The 26,046-nt window shown below is 36.4% G+C and overlaps 1 protein-coding gene across 2 annotated transcripts in view; it reads right to left on the minus strand.

Moving 5' to 3' along the window:
• Positions 1 to 535: 535 nt before the first annotated feature.
• The window catches only part of FMN2 (formin 2), a 369,098-nt gene continuing 343,587 nt past the window's right edge, over positions 536 to 26,046 (minus strand). For both annotated transcript variants that reach the window (XM_041773384.1, XM_041773378.1), the window contains 2 exons: positions 4,027 to 4,108; positions 536 to 2,081 (listed from right to left, as the gene is read on the minus strand). In XM_041773384.1, coding sequence (XP_041629318.1) covers positions 2,055 to 2,081; positions 4,027 to 4,108 — 109 coding nt within the window. In that variant the 3' untranslated portion in view covers positions 536 to 2,054. The remainder of the gene's footprint in view (positions 2,082 to 4,026; positions 4,109 to 26,046) is intronic.

Raw genomic sequence — 26,046 nt, forward strand, 5'->3', positions numbered from 1 at the left:
AAGATCTTTGAGACATTAATATCACCATGCCTTCTTGACACAGTAGATGATAAGCCAATGTACAGCTGATAAAAGAGTTTATATTGAAAAATGATCAGACCTAAACACAAAGCTTACCTTATGAAGAAAACTCTTTTCATGCTTCTCCATTAGCAGAGTGCTTAGTTTTCATTTTTTCTATTTCCTCTTCTATATACATCCCATGTGCACCACAATTTTCCCCTTTTCCCCAATAGCCCTTCACCACTTAATCTATATCCAATGAATTTTTGCATCTAACTTTTAACTTTTGGAAAAAGGATTTCTCAAATATTAATATATTTCTGCTCATAAGCGGGAAGTACTTCTTCCTTAAGATTGAATAAGAAGCATTTCAATTTTTTTTTCAAATACTCAGCTACTAACAACTGTTATACTTGAAATAAGAACTTTAAAAAAAACTTCAAAGAGTCTAACTTATTTTCCTCCAGTGTTAAATATGATGACTACATTTTGCAAGTATCCTTAGGCAATACACACACAACAGGCACAGAACTCTAATTTTATTATTCATTTTATTTTCATATAAATTAACATCCTAGAAAAATCGAAATAGAAACACTAAATACAGTATTGCACATAGCGATCTTTGTTAAATGCCCTATTATTTCAGTGAAGAATGGTAATATACACATTGGAGGGACTGAAGGAGACAGGAAGACTACAAAACAAACAAAATCCACTACTCTTTCTTTGCACTTAAACTACAAACTAAAAGGTAAGAGACCATATTTCACATAAATGCAAACAGAGTTATGATTCAGAACATTTTCTTAAGTTCCTTCCAATAATTGGTTTCCAATAGCAAGAAATTCTCCCCTTTTATCAATGACCATAACTGCCAACAAATATCATTAAAAAGAATTTTACGGAACCCCATCTATTAATATTAGACAAAACCATCACAATGCATCATGAGATGACTTTAACATACTCTCACAAAGAGTGGGAGATTTACTTTTTTACCCCTCAACGTGAAATAAAATAAAGTCCTTTCCTATGCTCCTTCAGATAACAAATCATTACATACTCATTTTACAGCTTTTAGTCACCTGCTATAACATATAAAGATAATCCCAATCATGTAAAAATATTCAGGCAGGTATGCTTAATTAACAGATGCCAATCCATCCAAAAACTTACTTTTTTCCCTTTTTTGGCCAACAATTAGTGATGTTTGGCAATTTTATGAGCATCATTTATTTAAATTCCTTCAAAATATTGAGTCATGTTTTCTTTGTGAAGGCCAATGGTAAAGTTAGAGAGGCACACCTTTAGTTTAACTTACTTTAGCTGAAGATAAGCTTTATGTAGAGTCTCAAAGAACACAGGGCTGATAAAAGCCCTCATTAAACTTAAAACTCTAATTCCTGCCTATATTAGATGATTTATAGGAAGGGGTTTTCCTTTTACTATATTTCTTCTATTCATTATCTGACTTGAGTAAAAAATGATAATCTTCTTTCACAAATATATAGTTATGGAGAGCAACCCAAGAGTTGGGAAAGCCTTGATCATGATATATAAATGGTACTTAAATTTTAAAATAGAAAATTTATATGTAGACATGAAACTGATACAAACAATTCACTAGAAATAACATTTTAACCATAAATCTAAATGCAGTGACATGGAGTACTGGTTGTCAGTAGAAAGTAAAGTGTTTTGCTGGGATAAGGAATATTCTCACAAAAGTAAATTTTAGGTTAACATTTAGCATGTTCAGCATTAATGCAAATATTGCCTCTTATACATGCTGTTTTGGTCTATCAATATAATACCATAAACTTTACAAAAAGAAAAGGTGTCAAATTCTCCACTGGTCTACTGATTTTGCATTTTTATGAATGTACAGTAAAATTCAACAATCAGTGAACTGCCTAGAAAACACAAATATTATGCAAGAGGTCAAGAGGAAAAATGAACAAAATGATGTAGTTTCCTTCCCGCCCTCAGGTCAGCTGAATTTTGTGGAAGTGGTTGCAGTGACTCATATTCATTCTGCTTTTCATTGTTCAGGTTTTCATGCTTATCTTTGCTTTCTGAAAATAAATGCACCAGATAAGAGTTATAGTTAGTAAGAAGAACTTTAAAAAATGTACGGAGTTTAGAATAGCCCAAACAAGATCTTTTCATTTGGATCAAATTCTGTGGGAAGAGGTTAAAGATCCACCAACCGGGCAGCCCTGGTAGCTCAGCGGTTTAGCACCGACTTCAGCCCAGGGTGGGATCCTGGAGACCCGGGATCAAGTCCCATGTTGGGCTCCCTGCATGGAGCCTGCTTCTCCCTCTGCCTGTGTCTCTGCCTCTCTCTCTCTCTCTCTGTCTCTCATGCATAAATAAATAAAATCTTTAAAAAAAAAAAAAAGATCCACCAACCCATAAAGGAAAAAGATATAAGTAAAATCTGTTTTATCTTTAACAATTTTCACCAGTCGAAGGGAGTCTGGGTGGCTCAATCAGTTAAGTGTCTCCCTTTGGCTCAGTCATGATTCCAGGGTCCTGGGATCAAACCCTACGTCAGGCTCCCTGCTTCTTATCCTCTCTACTTGTGCTCTCTCTCTCTTAACTAAATAAATAAAATCTTAAAAAAAAAATATTTTTCACCAGCCAAATCACCAAATGTTTTTTAGGGGAAAAAAAAAAAAAACTTTAAAAATTTAGCTTCTAACCAACATGAAAACGTGGCAACTCATCTTTCTCATTCTCAATTCTATGCATAAATACATAAATATGAAAAATTGAACTGGCTGCTTCATTTCATGGTTAATGATTTAATTCTCTTCTATCCTTATAATGGCCTGATTGAGGTTAATTAATAATTATTCCTCCTCATTCAATGCACCCTAAGGTTGTACTTTAATCAAAAAGAAAATAAACTAAATCATAATATAATACTTACTATTAGAGAAGACTATGATGTAGAGAAACTAAAGGAAAAATATCTTTTAAATGAGGATATACTTCCTAACATTTAGGGTTCCTAAAACCCTAACATAAATAGGGTTTAATCACAGTTTACTCAAATTTCAATCTGGGTTATTTTGATATCTTTACCATTTACACCACATTAGACTAATCTGATTCAAAATGTTCCTCTTTTAAAGCCCAACCCAACTTTTAAAACAGCATCATTTACTTATTCTTGTGGTATCGTGATAAACTCTCAAAACATTCAAAACAATATTGACAGTGTCACAAGGGAAAACTCATTATTTTTACCAAGTCTTGGCTTCTAGGGTGCACGATATGGCATTTTAAAGAAGTGGGCAAGGAGGAATCTTAGATTAGTTTGTTAAACTCAGTCTACTGGCTGACAGCTGTCAAACAGCCAATTCTCTAGAGCCACTTATGGGTACAAGCCAGGTCTGAGCTCCCTGGTCTGAGCAAAGGACAATACCACACTTGGCATTTAGATCCCATTGGTTCTTTTTTTTTTTTTTTTTTTTTAATTTATGATAGTCACAGAGAGAGAGAGAGAGGCAGAGACACAGGCAGAGGGAGAAGCAGGCTCCATGCACCGGAAGCCCGATGTGGGATTCGATCCTGGGTCTCCAGGATCGCGCCCTGGGCCAAAGACAGGCGCCAAACCGCTGCGCCACCCAGGGATCCCAGATCCCATTGGTTCTAACCCAATAACAGCCACTCTGGATTCAAATGCAGCCCTGTGCTGGTGATGCTTATGTAATGGAGAAAGTGAGAAACTGCCCCCCAACCCCCGCCAACACACACATATCCAGGTATCGCATTCCCTTAGTAGATTTGTCTTTATTCTTAAGCTTCAGGTACTAGATACTGAGATTCTCCTAGCCTTTTAGGCCTGATTAAAGGCATAAAGAAAAGGAGATCCTTCAAGTCAGAGCATTTCATTCACACTTAGGAGAAAAACAATTAAAACATTATTATGTGAGTTTGTATATATTGTGAAGACAGTGTTTAAAAGTCAAAGCAAATCACAAGTTAAAAAGAGAAGAGTTAAATACTTACAATTCCAGAGTCATGTCTTGGTTTTATTTTATAAAGCGATTTTCCCTTTTTCTGTCTACACACCTCTTCGGCTTCTTTTACTCTGGGTGGAGAGAAGACACATGTATTTAAACAAAGACCTATACAGATCACTGCAAGCCACCTTATGGTAGGTAAGCAAGTTATCAACTCATTCAGGATTTGAATTATTGGTGAAAATAATAACGTATACACAGGAACATTATTAACATGTAATTCAAAAACACAGAATATTAGAGCTAGAGACTAACTCATTCAGGGGTTCTCACCTTGGAATCAAAGGATGTCAAAAAGAATGTTATACAAACACATTAAAAAATTTAATTATCTACATTTCATCTTATATTAAAGGAGTCTCATGTAGAAGGAATTAAGGAAATAGCGCTCATTTTCAGGTGAGGGTACTGAGAGTGGCTCCATTAAACAGGATCGGCAACCATTACATAAATCTGAAACATTAAAATAATTAAACAGTATTATCGAAAAACTCATATGCTTATTTAAAATTATTTCAGATTCACTTTCCACATCATACTTACCCATGCATAAAAGTCATTAGCAGTAAATCCCTGGGCAGGTTTTAAAAAATTGAGCTTCATTAAGCAACAACCAACCATTTATTTGAAAACAGAAAATAGAGTGTGTGCAATAATAATGTTTTGACATTTCTTTTTAAAAACACATCCCAAGGAAAACAGCATTGAATTTACCAGAGGTACAGTTAAGGGATGTTATTTGGAGGTAAGTTCTTCATTACATTCTAGATCTGCTATTTGATTTTGGGTAATGTCCTGATACCACCAACTCTTGTATTCCCTGAAATACTAAAAGGGCTTAATAATATATAATAGCATTATTTTTTATATATATAATAGCATTATTATTACTACACAGAATTGCTGCAAAGATCACAAAATTTTTATTTAAAAAGTAATTTATAAATTGTAAAATGCTATAAAGTATATGTGATTGTTTTAATCAAACAAATGGTAAGGAATCTGTAAACTAGGATTATATTAGTAAAAAGGGGTGCCATAAAAAGGAAAATAACCTGCCAGGTTAATTTATTTATTATTACAATTTCCCTTGGGAATTAAAAATGGAGTATTCCTAGAGAAACTAAAAAGGCCATGACTTATCTTAATAAAGATTTTTTATATAGATCTTGAAGCTTATTTCCTGAAAGAAATGAACTATAAATATATTTTTTAAGCCCTATGGTCAAGAATTCCTCTGCCCTACAACTGAATGAATCCTGTTTTGAAACAGTGGAATGAAGCAAATGATCCAGCACAGCAGCTATAAGACTGATACTAGAGTTTACATTAAAACATAACAAATGAAAGTAATTCCTTTTGGACATAAAATGCCTGCTGAGTTGATATTGTTAGTAATTCCAGAAAATGATGACAATTTAGAAGACACTTCATTGTTACTACTTTTATTACTTTCTACCCAAGCCATAAATTGCCTTTAATCCTTCCTCCAAACATTTGAAGACAAAGACATTTTCTTTACAACAAACAAAGGATTGCAGAGTAACCATCTTCCTTTGGAATAGCTACCAGTAAATTTAAGTTGAAATATTTGGACAGGGAATTAAAAAACTTTTTTTTTAAGCACTTAGCCAAAATCCAGTAGATCCCCTCTTAACTTTACTTGGAACTCTAAAGTATTTTATAACATTTATTAAAAAAAATATACTTTACAAGTATTTAGATCACCAAAGCATCTTAATTTTCTCACCATCATATTTATTTTGTTTTTAAAACACATTTTTTCTAAGGATCACAGGGAGACAAATCTAATACAAACAGATTTAATTTTTTACGCAAAAAGAAATTCAGCCATTCCTTACAGTAGAGATGACAAAAGCAAAAGAGAATGTGCGTCAAGGAACCCTCACAAGATCTAGCTTACTCCTTCGATCATTTATGGAGCAGTAACTCCAGGTCAGGCACTGGGCTCGGCTGTTTTATAAGGACAATTACATTCATTGTCTAATAAGAGCTACACACACAAGCAAGTAAATATGAAATGTGCATTAAGCACTACCTAGGTTTGGAGAGGTCCAGCTGTGTCCCAGGAGGGTAGAGGTTGTGAAAATCTGGAGCAGGTTGACAGCTGAGCCTTGCTTCAAAGAGAAATCTTAACTGCTCATACTTTCCTTGGAAGGGGAAATGGGACAGAGGATGAAGAATAATACAGGATGATACATGCAAAGGCCAAGTAAGACAAGGAGTATAGCAGAACATACACACTCCTGGCCTGTGCTGCCACAGGATCTCCATAACCCTAGAGGCCAGTGCTAGAGAGCTGGCTGGCTTTATGCTCCAGGTTCTGATGCCCATGGCTGAGGTGAGTCAGTCACTGCATCCTAGGCACCTCAAGACAGGCACAAATAAATGATGTGAGGAGCTGAGAAACTAAGCGCCAGAACCTCAAGGAGCTGTTCTTTGGATTTGGAAGCACAAGCATGGAGCATGTGTTAAAATGCAATTTTCTGGATCTGTTTTACTCTGGTGCAGCCCCCGGTGGGGGGTGGCTTGGGGAGAGGGCTATGTTTCTAAGTAGTTCCTAACTAGAGGACATGATGAAGACAGCCTGTAGGCCACACTGCTTGCCCCGGCCCCGAGGTATTCCCCTGAAGCCTGGACTGGGCAGCTGCACTGAGCCCCGACCACTGTGTTTCCTCACCCCTCTCTCCTTCCAGTGCACACCGGGTCCCAGCCCACACCCTGAGATCTTGCTCACTTCAGCACTTTGTGCTAGTGCCCCTCCTAAGCTTCCCAGCAAATGTGGCTTCTTACAAATGCCAATTTTATTTCAACAAAACTCTGACAACAAGAAATTTTTTCCACACTTTAGGCAGGAAAAAAGAATGTGTCCCTGGAGGTGAGATACGCTGCCAGAGTTGGCAGAAATAAGAAGCATAACGAGGGAGAAGCCGGGAAGGAGGGGGCCGAGGCAGCTGTCCATATGAGTGTCTCCTGCTCGCTCTCCATCTGGGCGAGCGTGGCGGGCTCGTCAGCTGGCTCGTCCAAGTGAGGCCTATTGAGTAACTACTTGTACATGTTCCATCCTCTTTCCCTCCTGCCTCACCCCTCATTCAATCACACTGAAAATTTCTTAAACTGAGTAGGAAAAAGATGTATATCTCATAACTAGACATCACTAGGCCTTAAGTGAAAAAGCATGGCGGTGATAACATGTCAAACAAGAAGTAAAAATGGCCACCACGTCCTGCTTGGAAAGGAGGTGGGGAGTAAAAAGACGAATGATACTTTATAAAGAGAGAAAGGAGAGAGAGGAAACAAAGGCTAGGTGGAAGAAGAAAGTCCTTGGCTTCCAAATGTCGTCGGCACTTGAGTTTAAACTCCATTTAGGGTGAGGGCTATGGATGGTATGCAGACAAAGCTCTAATGCTTGATTCATGAAGACATGTTCTTTTGAATCTGGCTGCCTTCACACAAAGGGGACTGCCAGGGCATTTGTAAATCACGATTTCACCCTCTCAGAGAACTAAAAAGGGAAGTAAAAAATTTCAGATGACATCTTTGATAGGCTTACTTAACAGTTGCAACTTCCAATCAGCAATCTAGATTACAGAAAGAAAACAGGAGCAAAAAACAAACCATATGATAATGAAAATTCTTCATTCATCATTTTTAGTGGTCTTGGAAAAACAACAACACAGAAAAGCAGGGATTAGAAAACAAGAAATACAGCATTACCAAAAAAAAAAAAAAAAGGAAATATAGCATTACCTTTTAGAAGAGAAGGAAAAGGATACTGAGCAGTATATAATGGCTATAAAATTTGATGTTTATGTTAATATTTCACCATCATAGCTTCTATTGACTACAGAACTTCCAAAGCAAAACTATGCTGAATAAATATCAAACGTGTGTACTTATCCTTTACATGGAAGACCAAATGTAATCAGAAAATGAGACATTCTTTATTTTTAAGGGAGAATTTAATTATAGGAAATAACCAGAAGACATATATGGAATCAGGTTCGGCAAACAGAGTAGGAGACCAATTTGAACAAAACAATTTTTATCACAAGAAAGGTTTCATTCAGACAACAATTGGGAAGAGTGACAGGAATCAGTGTGTGATTCCCAGAAAATAGAAACTTGGTCCAGTTAAGGGCCAGCTCTGTATAACCAATTTTGAATAAAGTTTTTCTGAAAAAAATAAAACTTTTCTCTTTATTAACTAGAACGATTTACCTCATACCTGATGGCCCATGCTTGTCCCAGCCTTCGTCACTGCTGTAATGTGCTGATACAGGGCTATGCTCACGGCCTCCTAAGATACGTACATACATCGTGGCTTGCCCCTGCATGGATTTAACACTGACTTGGCTTTACTTTGTGTCCACTTGTTAAGGTTTGTGTTTCTGGCTAACACAGCAAGTTGTGCTCTCATCTTGCTGGTGCCAGTATGCCTGCCTTGAGTAGAGACTTTATCTTCTTCTAATAACTTCTATCTTCTCTAGATGGGAAAACCAGATTACAGAGCTAATTTAAATAGGCTTCAAATTAGAGCAGTAAGACTGAGTTCAATTCTAGCTAAACGAATAGAGTTCCTGGACCTGGAGGCAGTACTTCCAGCTGCCACAGGGGCTTCTCCCTTATGCTGCATACCTCCCACATACTTCAGAGTTCCCAACTGTGTCTGGAAGGCTGGGGAGGCCAGAATTCTGACTTACGGATAGGCAGGGCTTTACTGCTCTAACTGTCTAGGAGTATAAGATTTTAGGACCATGTCACCATATTGTACCACCCAACCTGCTTACTCAGTGGGTTGTCCACAAAGATGGAAAGTAATGCTGGAATCAAGGTAAAATCTGAAATTCAAGCTTATCAAGGTAAAGAAGTGTGACATCATTAATTGGTAATGACAGATTTTGTGATGCATCAGAGAACCACCTACAGGATAGGGAGGGAAGCATTTGGTGAGGAACAGGACTCTGAGATTATCCCTCAGTTGAAACTGTTTTCTCAGTCCAGGGCAAACCGACCAAGAAAAACAAAACATCTTTAAGTATTAAAGCTTAAATTTAAACTTACTTAAAAAACTTTATATTAAATTTATTTTCTAAAAAAATAAAGTTGTAAATATAACGTAAAAAAGAAAAATACATATTAATACATCTATAGGATTTTTTTATTCCTTCTATGCAAATACCCTAAGTTGTAACATATTCATTTGCTTTTAAAGAGTTATGAATTCAGAAGTTATGAAGCATAGAAAATTTGCCCAGGACAATGAAAATGTTTTTAAAGTCTATATTAGAGACAAGACAGAGGTAGATGATAGAATGAAAAAAAATACTTTTTAATTACAGAATTTCCTGAAACTAATTTGCATTCCAATTATTATTTTTATTTTGGTATTTTTAAAAACAAATGAAAAGTTTCTCAAATTTTGTCCTTAATATAACCGGACACATTTGACCTAAGGGTTATTCTAAACAGAGAGAGTGGTTTCTTATTTCTCTCCTAATAAAGATGTATTTTTTTCTGCACGTTTCCCCCCATCCCCAGACCCATTTATTGTCAGGCAAACATATACAAAAAGTTCAGTGTGATTAAGTTTAAAGACAGTTTGTGAGATGAATAAGGGAGATACACTCTGGCACAGAAACAGAGAAAAGAAACCAGACATCCCTGAGGCCTGCAGGCAGAATAATTTTTATCTACCTTCTAGAGCACAAGCCAGGCTGGCCACAATCTTATCAAGAAAACAGATACGCTCTCATCATTCAATCGAAGGAGAAAGGGAGTCACTTTTCTGCCACTAAACATTAATAATTTGGTCTAAATAAGTATCTGTGGCAGACGGATTCATTTCCTGCTGGCTCCAATGAGCCTTGCTGGGAGTAGCCTGATTCCTTACTGGAGCCTACAGCCTGCAAGAGATTTAAGCACAGCCTGGCGCTGGGATGTCACATGTTGGAGGTCTTGATATACAGATTAAAAAGCTAAGAGTAGACATAATTATCATTATTACCAATTCACAATGTACTTCACTGAAATACAACACCATCATGTCTGCCAACAAATTTACAATTTTTTTTAAGAGAATGGGGGGGGGGGACGACACACATATATACACACAGAGAAGGCAGGCAGCCTTTGGACAAAGGCTGGTTAGGAGTGCCAGCTTTAAAGTTGTGGGTCTCTCTCCCTCCAGGTAAAAGACAGAAATAGGTGTTAGATGCCTTCTGGAATTAAAGGTAGATCTGGGGGAGGTTACTCCTGTCTATCTTCTCTCCTATATAACTAATGATCTAAAATACACACACAAAAGTACCACAAAGCCCCTGACAATATAATGGGAACAATCAACCAGAAATGCCACTTATCATTATCCTCAAGTAAAAAGAACTTCAGTTTTCTCAGGCATATATGAATTTCTAAATGTTATTATTGACAATCTCAGACTTTTCAGAGAGAACATTATACTTGTTACCTCAAACAATTATGGAGAACAATCAGAAGGAACACAAAATTGCCCTTGATTCAAGAAAACCAAGCTTTAAGAATACCTTTCAGTTTCTTTGATGTAACAAGAGAACGGCTCAGTATGAGCTGAAGAAGGGGTTGGCACAGATGCCTCACACATGGTACTGCACTCATGTCACGGTAAGACATGGTGCATGCAGGCCACTTCTATCAACGATAGTAGCTGAATTTTGAGAAATATACATGGTGTAAAATCTAGGATTCCATGACAAAATACACGTTCTCTGTTTATGTTTTAAAAACTGCAAATATATACATAAAGCCAATAAGCAGAATAAGGTTCATCAGTGTTTCCTAGAGGTATATGTGGGTGAAAAGAGATGCACCATTTATTCAGAAGAAAACATATTCAACCAATCCAATCGATCCCTACGGTCTAAATCTCTTTGGTGACTGTCTAAGATTCTAAAAATGTAGAACAAGGATGAGCTACCTCAGAAAAAAACTTTCCTATAGTTTTGGAATGGTAATAGATAACAAAAGATGACCATTGATGTATGCCACTATGCTCTCATTTCAAAGCAAACAAAACACCCCTCTCCCCAACAAACACAAATCGTCATTCATATTAGCCCTTCTGTGGAATAAAAGTTGTCAATCCTTTCCTAACTGGCAAGCCCACTAGCACTTTCTAGTTCTTACCTCCTCCACCACGATAATCACTCAAGTGGTTAACTAGTCCCTAATTTTAAAATTCTCTTACTCTTTGTCCTTGAAGACTTTCTGAGTTTTCCAAGTATTTTTTTGGACATGCTTCCTCAATCTCTTTTGGTGCTTATTTGTTAAACTTCTCTCCCTTACCCAGGGTCTAATCTTGACTCTGTGGTATCTATAGGTAATCTCTACTTTATAATTCTAACTATAATGAAGACTTTCAGATCCATACCTCTAGTTCTGATCTTTCCCCCGAGCTCCAGATACCAGTGGACATTTTTCTTTCCTCCCTTACCTGGTCCTCCTTGGTTAAGAATACAACCATCCATAACTATTCATCCTCTGAATCCTTTCTCTCCCTCCTCACCAGCCCTCCATATATATGCAAATGGTTAACAAGTTCTGTTACTAATGATTCCTTAGTAATGATTTTTAAATCTGTCCCAAGCTAAATTCCACTGTACCTGATTGTATTTATTTATTTATTTATTTATTTATTTATGATAGTCACACACAGAGAGAGAGAGAGGCAGAGACACAGGCAGAGGGAGAAGCAGGCTCCATGCACCGGAAGCCCGATGTGGGACTCAATCCCGGGCCTCCAGGATCACGCCCTGGGCCAAAGGCAGGCGCCAAACCGCTGCGCCACTCAGGGATCCCCTGATTGTTTTTCAAGCTTCTCCTTATGTCTAGACCACTGCTTGAATGGCATTCACACTGGTCTAATCCATCCTTTACAAATGTCCAAAACATGGGAATCATCTGAGCCACTTACTCATTTGCCAAGAAAATACTGTTTAAGTTTCTTAGTAATGGTATTCAAGGCCATTTGCAAACTAACCTAATTTCTCCATAGTCTCTACAATGTTCCTTTGGTTCCAACCATGCAGAAACACTCCCCACTTCAATGGGAGGTCTTTGCTAAAACTGTTCTTTTGGGTCTACCCATTTTTTTCTCCTCCTTCCATGGCTCCTTCAAGTTAAGCTCAAAAAAGTCTTCCTATAGAAAGTACATCTGACCGTCTAGGAAGGCTTATTTTAAAGACTTACAGCTATTCATATATCTGTCTTTTGCTTTGCTGAATAGTAAGTCCTGTAGATTAGGGATCATGTACATTCATTTTTACATTCCCATGGATAATAATAAAGCTGATACAGGTAAGTATTCACTAGATGTTTGAAAAATAACTGACTAAATGAATAAATGATGATGAACAGGGAAATTAAAAGTAAGCTAAAAAAAATCACAGGGATAAATTTTGACAAATAACTAGGACTTTGATTTAAATCTCTTGTTTCTGCCTCTCTCTTCCAGTGAACCCTGCAGCAATGAGTCTGGATGTCCAATTCACATTTTGAGTAAGCTATGCAGAGTTCTATTTGACCTGACCTTTGAGTTTACTGATTTACTATTATAATTCCATCTATAAATAACAGTGTAGTTAAATGAATGTACATAAAATTTATGAAAGAGTTTAGTGTATCATATTCATTTTCTCCCATCTTAAAGAAAAACTAAGTTTATATACATTATATGAATCATTAGGAGCCTTTAAGGATTCCACATGAAATCATGTCACTAACTCTTATTAGCCCTTAGGTTAGTAGCAAAAGATAAATGACATAGATGTAATAAATCTTCTTTTCAACAAAGCATTTAAAGAATCTCTAATGGGATGTCTGCAGACTAGAAAGAGAAATGATAGGGAGTTGGATACTTAGATGAATTTATGATGGTCAAATATACTAAAAAAAAGATAACAGGGTGTCATTACATATGATTATGTTCCTGTTTTACAAAGCAACCCATTGAAGAGGATCAAGCACAATTAACTAGTAAAATTTATACAGAGACTGTTTTAATAAACTGTCTTAGCAATCACAGATGTCCAAAAATTGACTGAGATGATTTTTTATTTGAAGAAAGTGAACATTTACAGTAAGCCAGTGGTGTACCAGACACAGTGTGTGAGTGAGTGAGTGGTTCATGTGTACCACTTCATCCAACCATCTGGCAACCAAGCATGAGAGATGCCATTATGCTCTTCTGAAAAGGAGGAGCCTGGGACTCAGTGAGGTTCTTGAGGTCACATGATAATGGAATGAATAATCTGGTCAACTTCATAGTCTGCACTCTTTCCATATCATTCCCACTAGAAAGGGTACAAAATCATGGGCTTAATGTCTACCTATTAGTACTGTAAAAAAAATGGTATTCCCATAATGGGAAGTAAACTAGGGTAGATGATGTTCATTTTACTTCCTATTTTACTTCTCTTTCCTTTTAGAAAGCTTCCACAGAGTAAGTGTCTTAAAAGACACTATGATATAAGCTCCTTGAAGTCAAAGAATGCAATGTCTTTCCTTTTCATATCTCATGCCCAGCACAGCATCTGGCTCATCACAGTAACATCTAACACTTACTAAGGACACCTTATATGCCCGGCACTAGGCTAAAAGGGTTTTACAGATGTTATCTCCTCTAAATAGAGGAGAATAATAATCCCATGGAGTAGATACTATTGTTTCCCAACTTCTACAATGAGGAAACTGAAACCTAAAATGGTCAAATTACTTGCTTGGGGCCATATACCAATTTGTGGCAGGGCTGTGGTTCAAATCCAGTCAAACTAAGAAAATCAACCTTCACAGTTTGGTTTTAACCACCGAAATTTGCCTTTTACTACCCAAATCCATAGGTAAAACGAAATACATAACCATTGATATCTTCTATTTATTTCCATGTATATATTTATCATATACTTATATATTTCCACTTGCTATATTAATTTATATTTATCATTTATATATTTAGAAGCATTTGATTCTTAAAGACTGAATCTTTTACAACCCTGAACATATAAAGTGTGGCAGTTCAACGTGATTTTTGAGAAGAGAAACTATTGAGAAAAATGGGTACATGTATTTTATTACATACTGGGGAGAAGTACTATAATTGCACAAATTTTGAACTTTACTCAAGGAAAAGTAGCAGTGGAAACACAACAGGCTATAGTGTTCATCTTTGAAAAAGGAAAGTGTGTAAGACTGGAGAAAACAAAGCTACTACCACATTTTCTTGATTCTAATTTCTAGAAGATTATTTTTGATGTAGTTCTCTGAATAAGCATGTGAATTGCAATCAGTACTAACCTAAAAAATACAGAAGGAAGAGGCTTTTTTACACAAATCTTCAATATATATTTTAAACTATTAACTCAGTAAAGACATTTCTGAAGACAGGGAAGTCAACACACTCTTCAAGTATGTTCAGGTGCTCATTGGTGACCTAATCTGATACAGACATAAAAGTCTGAAAAATCCAGGATAGTCAGCATATTTCCTTAATTGCAGCACATTGCAATGCTCTGAACTAAACAGGAGTAGGTGGCAAGTGCTGGAAAGGCTGACGTTCTGTGCTACTGAAGAAGGAAAATATAGTTGCTTCACGGAATCAACAGCAAGGTTCACATTCCAACTGTGTAAATAAAGAACCTGAACTAAACTCTGTCAAACCAAGAGTATCCTTTCTTTCTTTCTTTTTTTTTTTTCATGTTCTTCCACAGGAATTAAACATGGCATCAGAAAAAGCTGAGAAATCTGGAAGGTACTATTTAGAACTTTTTGAGATGCTTAGACAATAAGCTTTCAGCAGTCATTGAAAATAGGAATATTTGAGTTCATACACATGCTAGGATTTTTAAACTCCTCATCACATATTTTTCATCACTAATTTAAAATCTCTGGTTTATTTATTTATTTTTTAAAGATTTTATTTATTTATTCATGAGGGACAGAGAGAGAGAGGCAGAGACACAGGCAGAGGGAGAAACAGGCTCCACGAGGGGAGCCTGACACGGTACTTGATCCTGAGACACCAGGATCACGACCTGAGCTGAAGGCAGCACTAAACCGCTGAGCCACCCAGGCTGCCCAAATCTCTGGTTTATTAAAAAAAGTTTGTTTTTCTCATGGATCTTGCAATAGAGACTATTTTAATTCTATATTAGATGTGGATTTACATGGAGTTTACAAAAGTAGCTCAGCTGATGTGCCCTTTATCTGAGTCCCAACAGAATGACCATGTTCTTTCTATATATATTGAAGATTTTTAGATATCCTAAGAAAATGGTCTAATGACAATCCCTGGTTCTACAAATTTATGATAGCAAATAAAACAAATTTCTGTCATACATGATGATCAAAACTATAACAAAATCACATGTGACAGCAAAATTAATCTTTTATTGCAGGAGAATAATGGTGTTTACTACATTTGACATTTTTCATGCAAACATCGTTTTACTCTTTCCACATGTTATTTTCTTAATGTCAGTGATTTTTTTTGCATATGGTTCAGAAACATTTTTGATTATAGCTAGTGAGATATAAACTCAAGCTGCTGGTACATACACCATGGCTTTTGTTTTGACACTTCTCTAGCAAAAGATGACATGTATGAATAACTTGGATCCTATTTTTTAAAGACTTTTTTTTTGTTGTCGTGGGGAGGAATTCAAGGGCTATTAGACATGGAAATTAGTTTATAGAGAGTTTATCACATTTCCTCCCTGTAAAACTCATAAAAGAGTACCAGAAAGCTATTTATATCATGATGCTTTAGGATTATGCAAGAGGAAGTACGGCTTAATTAAGAGGAAGATGTGGGAGATACAAGGCAGGAATGGGATCAAGGAAACGCACATATTAAGGGAGAATAAGGGTCATAATAGTTCCTCTCCTGGATTATTCCTATCCGGCTAAAAATATGCTGTTTATCCCATCATCATCAAAAAACAAAAAACCCTAATTCACCTTCCTCTCCAGCTGGACTTCTTTTCTCTGTGACCCTTTCTACGCACAAGTTCCTGTGCTCACTGTCTCCACTTTTCTGCTCCCTTCTCATCAGACATCCGTACCCAGCCACTGGATAGACTATTTTTGTGGATGCCATCAATTCCAGTTCCAATTCCAAGGTCACTTCTTGGTCCTCACCTCCTTCATGTGAATACTAGCAGCATTTCACATGGTTCTTCTTTTAAGCTCCTCCTCCTTAATTAAGCCCCTTCTGCACCCTGCCTGGCAGGCACACCCTTTCCATACCTACTTTCTACTTCTCCCTCCTTGCTCACTCTGTTCCAGCAACTTCAGCCTCCTCCCTAAACATGCTCCTTCCTCAGGCTTTGTACTTGCTGTTCTCTCTGTCTGAAATGTTCGGTCTCCAAGTATCCACGAGTTTATTCCCTCACAACCCTCAAGTCTCTGTTTATAGTCAGACCACCACCTCCTACAACTCGCTTTTTCCTTCACCCTACTTTATTTTTTTGTCAAAGTCTGTATCAGTCCTCATAGTGTATGTTAATTTAGATTCAGAAGGCCAGGATTTGGTTTTGTTTATAGCTCCAGTGCCTGGCATATAGTAACCACTTAATAAATTCTTGTTGAATGACCTCAGTAAAACATGCGGACAAGTCATAAGTTCACAGTGAAGAATGCAGAAATGGTGTTCAGAGTTGGAAGAAAGTAGAAGGCACCGCAGGGAACAATTATAAAGGACAATTAAAAGTTGCATAAAAGCATTCTTGACTTCTCATCCCCCTCATGTTTCCCAGGATTTATCTCAGAATCTCCATTCCTTAGAGAAGCTACCTTAGGCTGGAGAACACTGATTTTTAAATAGCCCTGCTAGGAAATTTCTCCTAGAGCAAGAAAGGTGAAGGGTATGGCCTTGCTGATACTGGGAGTGTTAAGAAGTATAATTGGTTGTGTAAGACATAATGGTTGTGTAATGCCAGTAAGGGCACAGCAGGAATAAGAGATGATGTGGCCCAGGCTGGGCAGGAAGCTCCATCCATGAATGGATGAATGGATGAGATTCTAGAACAATGGAAAGAACCACAAATGTTCTATCATGGTGATGGAGAACTTGATAGTATTTTCATAGCTAACCTTAAATGTGAAGACCCATTACATGGACAAAGGATTGGATTTATTTGTGTGTTTGAGAAGGAGTAGAATTAGGACTAGTGAATACAGTGCTCAGTCAGCCAGATAACTCTTCATTCTGTGATCCTTTACCCCAAACTTCTGGGGCCAGTTGGATTACAGAATTCAGAACCTTCTAATTTCAGACAGAAAGATGGTACATAACACTACCAAATGGGTCTGACATAGCATGAAGTAATCAAAGATGTTACCATTTCTGCAGTAGACATATGAACATTCATAGTAAGTGGGATGAATAAAAAGTTCATAAATAGTCTCACATAAATTGAGTTTGCCAAAAACTTATGAAAAAATGTTTGATGTCAGAGGTGTTCTGGATCTCCAAATTGTAGACAAGGGATTATGGCTCTGAACTATAAAACTATGAATGAATAAAGCCAAATCTGTAATAATACTTGTTCTCAGCGTTTGTGAACTCTATTATCCCTGTTAGGGAATTCGTTATACCCTCAGGTAGAAAATAGGAAATGGACACTAATAATTGAGAATTTGGATGTGAACACTTAATTCTTAATTTTTCTTTGATCAGCATTACTAGGAAATTTGTTTTCAGTAACTACCTGCAAATGCTGAAATATATATTTTATTGAAGTCAGCACATTTTTTTTCCTTTTTTACTATGATCCACTAGCTCTCTGATGGTCCCATTCTTGTCTCTCTTAAGCTAAGTGGTTGTGCATGGTCCTTGAATCTCATGTGAATGTTAGGGACACAGTAATAGACCATAACTACTGGTAAAGTATGCTGTGAGTTCTTTTTCTTTATTAATGATAGATGAAGTAGAAAGCTTTTAAAAAAATAGGAGTCAATTTAAGCTTTCTTCATAATAACATCATTTTTACTTTTTTGGATTTCTATTTTTTTCCTGAATGGTTTTATGTGCAATTTCCAGTAACTCTCGATCCACAGCCCATCCACCTGTTCAGCCATCTAGTCATTTATCTATGATATTAAAAAACAATTGCCTTTTGACTTTTTTATCTAATTAGTCCATCAAAAAAAAAAACAAAAAGAAAAAAAAAAAAAAAACAAAAAAACAAAAAAAAAAAAAATAAAAAAAAAAAAATAATTAGTCCATCAACATTCTCTAGCTTCTAGTTCATGCTCTAGTACTCTGAAATGATTCTTTTATTTGGCCCTTGTAAAATGAAAATATTAAAAAAATTAATAGAGACCATAAAAAATAAACCCATGTACAAACTCAATACAGAATTAAGAGTATTTCTGCCCTAAAAACAACACATGAATTTAAGAATACATTGATTACATCTAGGACTTTCGAAATGAAAGCTTTTAAGTTACCTGTGAGCATCTGAAATTGTCTTACGTGCTGAAATACACTTCTTGTAACTATTCTTCATCTCATTTACCTCCCCCATACATTTGGAAAACTTTAATGTGGCCAAATGGAATTTTATCAAAATGTTCACCCCTAGGCCAATGTTCACCCCTTTGAACCAAAGAGGTTAATTTTTTTAAATAAAGTTAAGAAAAACTATGAATATGCTTTTATTTCTGATGTTTTATCCTCGCAATATATGTATTACCTAAATGTATAATGATAATTAGAATATTTTAAAGAGTTAGTACTGCTACTCCTTCCCTTTTCCTCACCTGATAAAGATACTAATTCTGACCTGTGGGTTTTTCTCATACCACCAAGCAATTTATTCAATTCTGACCTAGAGATAGCTTTAGATCCCACAGGTTGAGGGCTCAGCCTCACAAGACTGCTCCACCACCCTTCGGACGCCAATGGCAAGTCCAGGTTGTCCTTGTACTTCTGAATCACAGGCTAGAGATGAAAGGTTAGAATAACCCCCTCTTTGGGTTCAATTAATTGGTTAAAACAGCTCATAGAACTCAAAGAAACATTTTACTTACTAGATCACCAGTTGATTATAAAAGGTTTGAACTCAGAAGAGCCCAGTGAAAAAGAGGCATAGAGCAAGATGTGTGGGTCCTTTTGGGATTTTATGGAAGCTTTATTACATAGGCATGATTAATTAAATCATTGGCCATTAGTGATTGATTCAGTCCCTCTTCCTTTTCCAGAGGTCAGGGGATAAGACAGAAAGTTTCAACCCTCTCATCACAAGTTTGGTTCCCTGGTCATCCTTACGTGACCCAAGGGCTTTCTAAAAGCCACCTGATAATATAACAGAAGACATCTTTATAACTCTCATCACTTAGGAAATCCCACATGTTTTAGGGACTCTGTGCCAAAAATTCAGCTGAAGATCAAATACATATTTCTTATTATAAACCATAATATTACAAAGCCTAAAAGACATGAGTATTAAATACACTCTTTTAAAAAAGTATGAATGCTTATGTAATATGGCATAATTTTAAGTTTTATCATTTTTCAAAGTGATGGTAAATGCAGCCCACCTTAGATGCCCATATTATAAAAACAATAGAAGAATATTAATAGGGCTTAAATATATGGAATAAAGTACTAATTCATTATTATGATGATAGATTATTTTGTTTATTAAAAAAGATAGAATAGCTGGGGATACCTGGGTGGCTCAGTCAGTTAGGCACCCAACTCTTGATTTTAGCTCAGGTTATGATCTCAGGGCATAAGACAGCTCTGGGTTGGGCTCTATACTCAGTGGGGAGCCAGTTTCTCTTCCCCTGCCCCTCCCCCACCACATGCTTGTGCTCGTGCCCTCTCTCTCTCTATTTATATGTATAAAATAAATAAATCTTTAAAAATTTCAAAAGATATTTTTTTAAAAAATTAAAAAGCTGCACTTATGTCTTATTACTGGCTTCTGCTACACATGACTATGACACAAGATTACCCTGATGGAATACTAAATCAAAGACACTTCTGCCCCAGTTCTTTAATTTTTTTTAAAAGATTTTATTTATTTATTCATGAGAGATAGAGAGACAGGCAGAGACATAGGCAGAGGGAGAAGCAGGCTCCCTATGGCGAGCCTATGCGGAACTCGATCCTAGGACTCTGGGATCATGACCTGAGCCAAAGGCAGATGCTCAACCACTGAGCCACCCAGGTGCCCCACCACTGCCCCAGTTCTAATTTGGTAGAGATGAGGGTCATCTTAGGTTAATGGAACTCAGGGGATAGAGCCCTCTCTAACCTCACTGCCACCTTTCCTTCCAGGGCACTCTCCCACTATCTCATCTCTTACTTCCTATCTCATCTCGACAGAACAACATTGAGAAGCCCAGGAAGAGATAGTCGTGACCTCTTGGCTCTGGGTTCACTCTGCTTGCTGCAAGACAGCTATGGCCTCCACCAACACACCCAGAATTCTGTCCTCGGAGATGGCTACTTTCTGAAAATTACTATTTCCTTATAAAAAGCCAGAGAGCTTGAATCTGCCTCCAAAGGACATGGCAGGTCTACTTCCTGACTGTGCACCAGATACTTTGATTCTCCTCTGAGCCTTAGTTTTTACTTTGCCAAGTGCAACTATCACTTAATTCCATACAATGCAATAGGAGATGCAGCTCATGTAGGAGAGGATTGTGTGCCCTTTCTGTAAATGCAGAAGTGGCGTGAACCTCATTCTGTAAGGCACAGCTATCCAAACAGGACTTTATATAGCTCAGCATCAAGTTTTAAATCACTCAAAGAAGGAATCTGTAAGGACACATACCAGCCTTTCTCCAGAGAGAGATCAATGAGCTGTGGAGACATGTTGGCCAGGAACACTTTCTTTCATCTAGATATAGAGTGTGACACACGGGTGCCAGTCTGTTATTCCTAAAGGAAGGGCAACCTTTATAATCAGTTGGAGGTGGAACATGTCCAGGGGTGTGTGGAAGAGGATGGAGACAAAGCTGATGGATTATTTAGAGAATGTTTAACATTATTCAATAAGATAAAATGATAGATGAAATTGATTAAATACAGTTTTCAAACTTAGAAAGACATCCAAGGCATCAAGGATTCTAAGTATTTTTTTACAGTGTCTATTCAGGAGACAAAAGCAAAATAAATCCCAATGGAATGCAATGAAATGAGATAAAATAAAATAAATGCTCACAGGTTTCACATAACACAACATTCGAAAGGAATAAGCAAACTCTCCATGTATTTATATATTGATAATATTATAATTAGAAAACCTAAAGTGCAAAAAAATTACCATTTTAGGAATTATATTTAGGTATGATGCAATTTTCATTTTATAGTTCTGTTACATTATTAGTCTTAAAAATTACAAAACCATAGCTCCTAAAACTTTAAGAGCATTAGAATTAGAAGTGAAATTATAATATGCATAAAATAACAAAAATGATGATGATGAGAACATTGATCTGAAGGTCCTTTTAAGGAGGAGCAAATGGTAAACAACAGCTTTCTATATAAACCAAAGAATCCAAGCTTATGTGATACCAATTTGCCATGACAGTTGTTCAATTGATAGACACTTGAATTGACTGGAAATGGCAATATCCAAGACCACATTATAATTCCACAGCTAGTTCTTCGGCATCAACAGGGTTGGTTTTCACTGAGTGCCCATTGGCTAAGGTGCACCATATCAATGGTTTGTCCTTATTACTGTCTGCCTTAAAGAAATGTCTTCTTTCCATGGGTCAAAATTCCACTCGTGACCTAGCAGCTGCCCATGATTCGCACTGCTAACCCAACTGTTTATGACAAGCAGAAGCAAAAACCTTGAGCAGCACATTGGCCAGAAGGCCTGAGGAGTAGAGTCCTGAATGAGCACTAAAAAGACCAGGAAAGGGCTGGAGACATTACAGCAAAAGGGTGAAGGAAGGGTTAACAAGACAGAAGTGAAAGACATGAGGCTTTACCCCATAGCAAACACAAATTTCTTTCCCTTTTCTTTTTTTTTCTTTCCCTTTTCTTTTTTTTTAACCATTTATTATATCTACTATTTTTGTAGATCACTTCATCAGAAATATAAGTTAGGAAAACTTGACAATCCCCTCCCATGGAGATAAGATTTGAAAAAAATGTTTATTTGCAGTAGATGAATAATTTCAAAATACACACATACATAAACACACACAATATCTATTACATTGTGTGTATTTTTAACATGACTTGTGATTTCCTGAAATGGATTTACATAGAAAAAGCACTAGTTCATTTCATCACTAGAGTCAAGTTATTATAAATTATTAATCATCTAAATTGATGGGGGCCTTTCTGATTTTGAACCGAGCTATACAATTTTTTCTTTTCTTTTTTTTTTTTTTTTTTTACAGATTTTGCCAACAGATTTATCTCTCTATTTTTGATTTAGCTAATGTTCATGTTAGTAGTTAAAAGACTTATGTGGTCTGTGTTTATGATTAGAGCTCTGATGTGAGAGATCTATTTACTTAAAAAATAAAGGCTTATTGAGTTATTAACATCCTGTAAAATTTACCCATTTAAAGTGGACATTCAATGTTTCTTTTAGTATATTCACAGGGTTGTGCAGCCATCTAATTCTAGAACATCCCATATATTCCAAAGAAACTTCACTAACGATCCCTCTCCTCTTCCTCAACCCCTGACACAACTAATCTACTTTCAGACCCTATATATTTGACAATTCTGGACATTTCATATAAATCAAATCATACGATATATAGCCTTTTGTGACTGTCTTCTTATTTTCAAGGCTCATTCATGGCACATGTATCAGTGCTCCATTTCTTTTTATTGCCAAATAATATTCCATTGTAATATTCACATTTTATTTATCCACTCATCAGTTGATGGACATTTGAGTAGTTTCCATCTTTTGGATATTATGAATGATGCTGCCATGATCACATGTGTACAAGCATTTGGGTGGATGTATGCTTTTACTTCTCTTTGGTATAAACCTAGGAAGAAGTTCCTGGGTTCCACAGTAACTCCAGGTTTAATTTTCTTAGGGGATGCCTAACCGTTTTCCAAAGTGGTTGAACCATTGCCACATTCCCACCAGCAGTGTGAGAGTTTCACAAGTTCTCCTCATCTTCCCTAACACTTGCTATTGCCTGCTTTTTTTTTTTTTTTTTTTGTATAGCCATCATAATGAGCATGCGTCTCTTTGGGGTTTTGATTTACATTACCATGAAGGATGATGATACAGAGCATTGTTTCATATGTTTATTAGCCATTCTACATGCTTAAGAACATTCTCCATTTCCTCTCCACAAAGACATACAAATATTATCTAATTTCTTTTATGTGCCCTATATTAAAATACACACTCTTAAATTTCTTCAGTACTGATCTCCATTTTGGGGTCCTTCCACACATACCCTGTCCCCCCTCCACTACACATACATATAAACTCAGCACATGCTTTCACAAATGATTTCTTTTAAAATTGAGTTTGATGCCTTCTCACAGTTGCTTCTAAATCAACCAGACTTCAGCAGCAAAACCAAGTAAGTTAATTGCTATTTGTCAAATATAATAACTGCTGACATATCTTGGTCTAAACTTTGCCATCAACTTCAAATCTGTTGTAGAGACCAATACCTAAAACATTGTGAAGACAATCTCTTCCATCTTTACCTCTCATGACTAGTCTATGACTATCCATTATTTACCTTAGAATCCCAAATTTTTAAGAAGCATTTCTCATTTCTCTAAAGCTTCACTATCACTAATGGGAACAGGAGTAGTGTCTTGAGAGTGGAATCCTGAAGCAAAGCAGGTGGAATTCCCTTGCTTAAAAAGGTCAGAGTCAGTATGGAGAGCATTATAGTGAGAATGAATTGTGGGGAGCCTCTGGCTTCTAAAATTTGTCACTATCTTAAAAATCCAGGCTCTAGCAGAAGCCCACACAAACTTAAGATTTTGTTAATTTGACGTTATACAAATCTAGCAGATCTAGATCTCCTCCTCTAGCAGATTATAATCATGACATTGTTTAAGAATATCCTAACAAAACTTAAAGTGACCCCTTAAAAATACCATCTTGCTTGTAAAGGAACAGCTTATATAGAAATTGTTTTCAGCCCATATAAGCTACATGATGTTATTTTTAATGGGTAATTTGAAATATCTCCTCCATAAAGTATATTTTGATCCAAAACGGTTTTACTACAAACTTTGCTAAGACGTCAAAAACTATTTTTAGCAAACGCTGAAGAGAAATTAATAATTGCTCAGATAACTTTACAAGTCTCTACAAATTTACTGGAAGGTACCTCAATGTTTAAATCCTTTTCAAAGCAAAAATATCTTTGGACAGGCTACTTTCTTGGCTCTTAGTTCTGATTCTTTGATGGGGAGCTGGAACCAGAGATTCTGAGGGTGAGTTTCTTCCATTTTTGAACATGAAGCTTTTGAGAAAGGATTTTCTAAGATTTAAAAAACATGTCTTGGAACATGGCAAGATGAAGAAGAAATGCAAAGATCTTTTCCATCCTACGTTCACCTTATGATTTTACATCATTCTTGGAGAACTAAGTTTTGGAAAGTGAATTTCCTAATATCTGAGGTTTCACATCTTTCCCTAACCTTGCCTTTGAAAATCATTTTAGAAGAGAAAGGGAAAGTTTGCATTCTTGATCTCTAACATCCTGGCTAACATGAGCTTGTCAGTATCTGAGCTGACACTTAGAATTTTCTGACCCTCTATAACTAGTAGAGGCTGTAATCTGCAAATAGCAAGTTTGTATAGGTATACCTCCAAATTATATATCCAACACACCCATTTCCTCTCCTTTCTGTCACCTTCCCCCTGGTCCACAACATCACATCTTTCACCTGGCCTACTATCCTAATTTCCTAACTTGTTTCTCAATACCACTGTCCAATTTATTACACATTTGAATTAATAATCTTTTCATTACATGAATCACATCAGGTTATTCCCTTTCTAAGAACCCTTTTGATGATTTTTCTATTGCATTCATAATAGAAGTCAATCTCTTACCATGATCCACAAGGCCTATTTCATTAATTCATCTCATCACTTTCATCTTTCTTGGAGTCCACCCGATCTTTTTTGTCATATTATCTTGAACTTCCTACATCTCTGCCTGGCAGGCTCATATACTGTGTTGCCCCTTAACATAGCCGCTCTCACAAATTCTTCAAGTGTCAGCATAAATGTTGCTTCTTCAGAAAGGCCTCCTCTGACCACACTTTCTAAATGAACCTCTTCTGCTTTTTGCTTTGCAAAAATGGCTCATTATTTTCCTCATAGCACTAATTTGAACCTATAATTTAAAATTGTGGGTTTTTAAATTGTCTGCTTCTCTAACTAAAGGGTAAGAACCATATCGCCAGAAAATTTGGCTAGCACACAGTAGGACAAAGTAACTTTGAATAAATTAATAAATAAATGAATCGTCTATTATGTCTTAATGCATATTAATTACTCCTTCAGATCACATTTCCTACACTTTCTCAGGTCCCCTTAGCCATGATTCTATCTTGTTTGTCAGCTCTTGTGCCAAAGTTTCTGCTATAAAAAGACAGAAGTAGGAAGAGAATTTCTTTGTGTTGTTTTTCTAGACATTGGTGGCTCAATTAAAGGGGTAAATGGTTGGATAAATTCATTTAATGCTGCAATGCAACAATGCAGTCCAAGAGGCAATTTCATCTAGGTATTCAGCAAATACGTTATTATATAACAATAAACCTTCCTCCCTTACCTCAATTCTTCAGTTTTATTTTCAATCGTTTATAACGGTCACTTCTTTCTACACTAATAATGTCCAACTTAAATCTGAACATACAGCTCACTTAAATATAAATTATGGAAACAGGAACGTTAACATGGCATGAGGTGCTCTCCAATTTAATGCATAACCTTCTAAAGCCAAGCATTGAAATCCTTTCCCTCTAATT

This window comes from Vulpes lagopus, chromosome 1, assembly GCF_018345385.1.
Source record: "Vulpes lagopus strain Blue_001 chromosome 1, ASM1834538v1, whole genome shotgun sequence".
In the NCBI taxonomy this organism is placed as follows: domain Eukaryota; kingdom Metazoa; phylum Chordata; class Mammalia; order Carnivora; family Canidae; genus Vulpes; species Vulpes lagopus.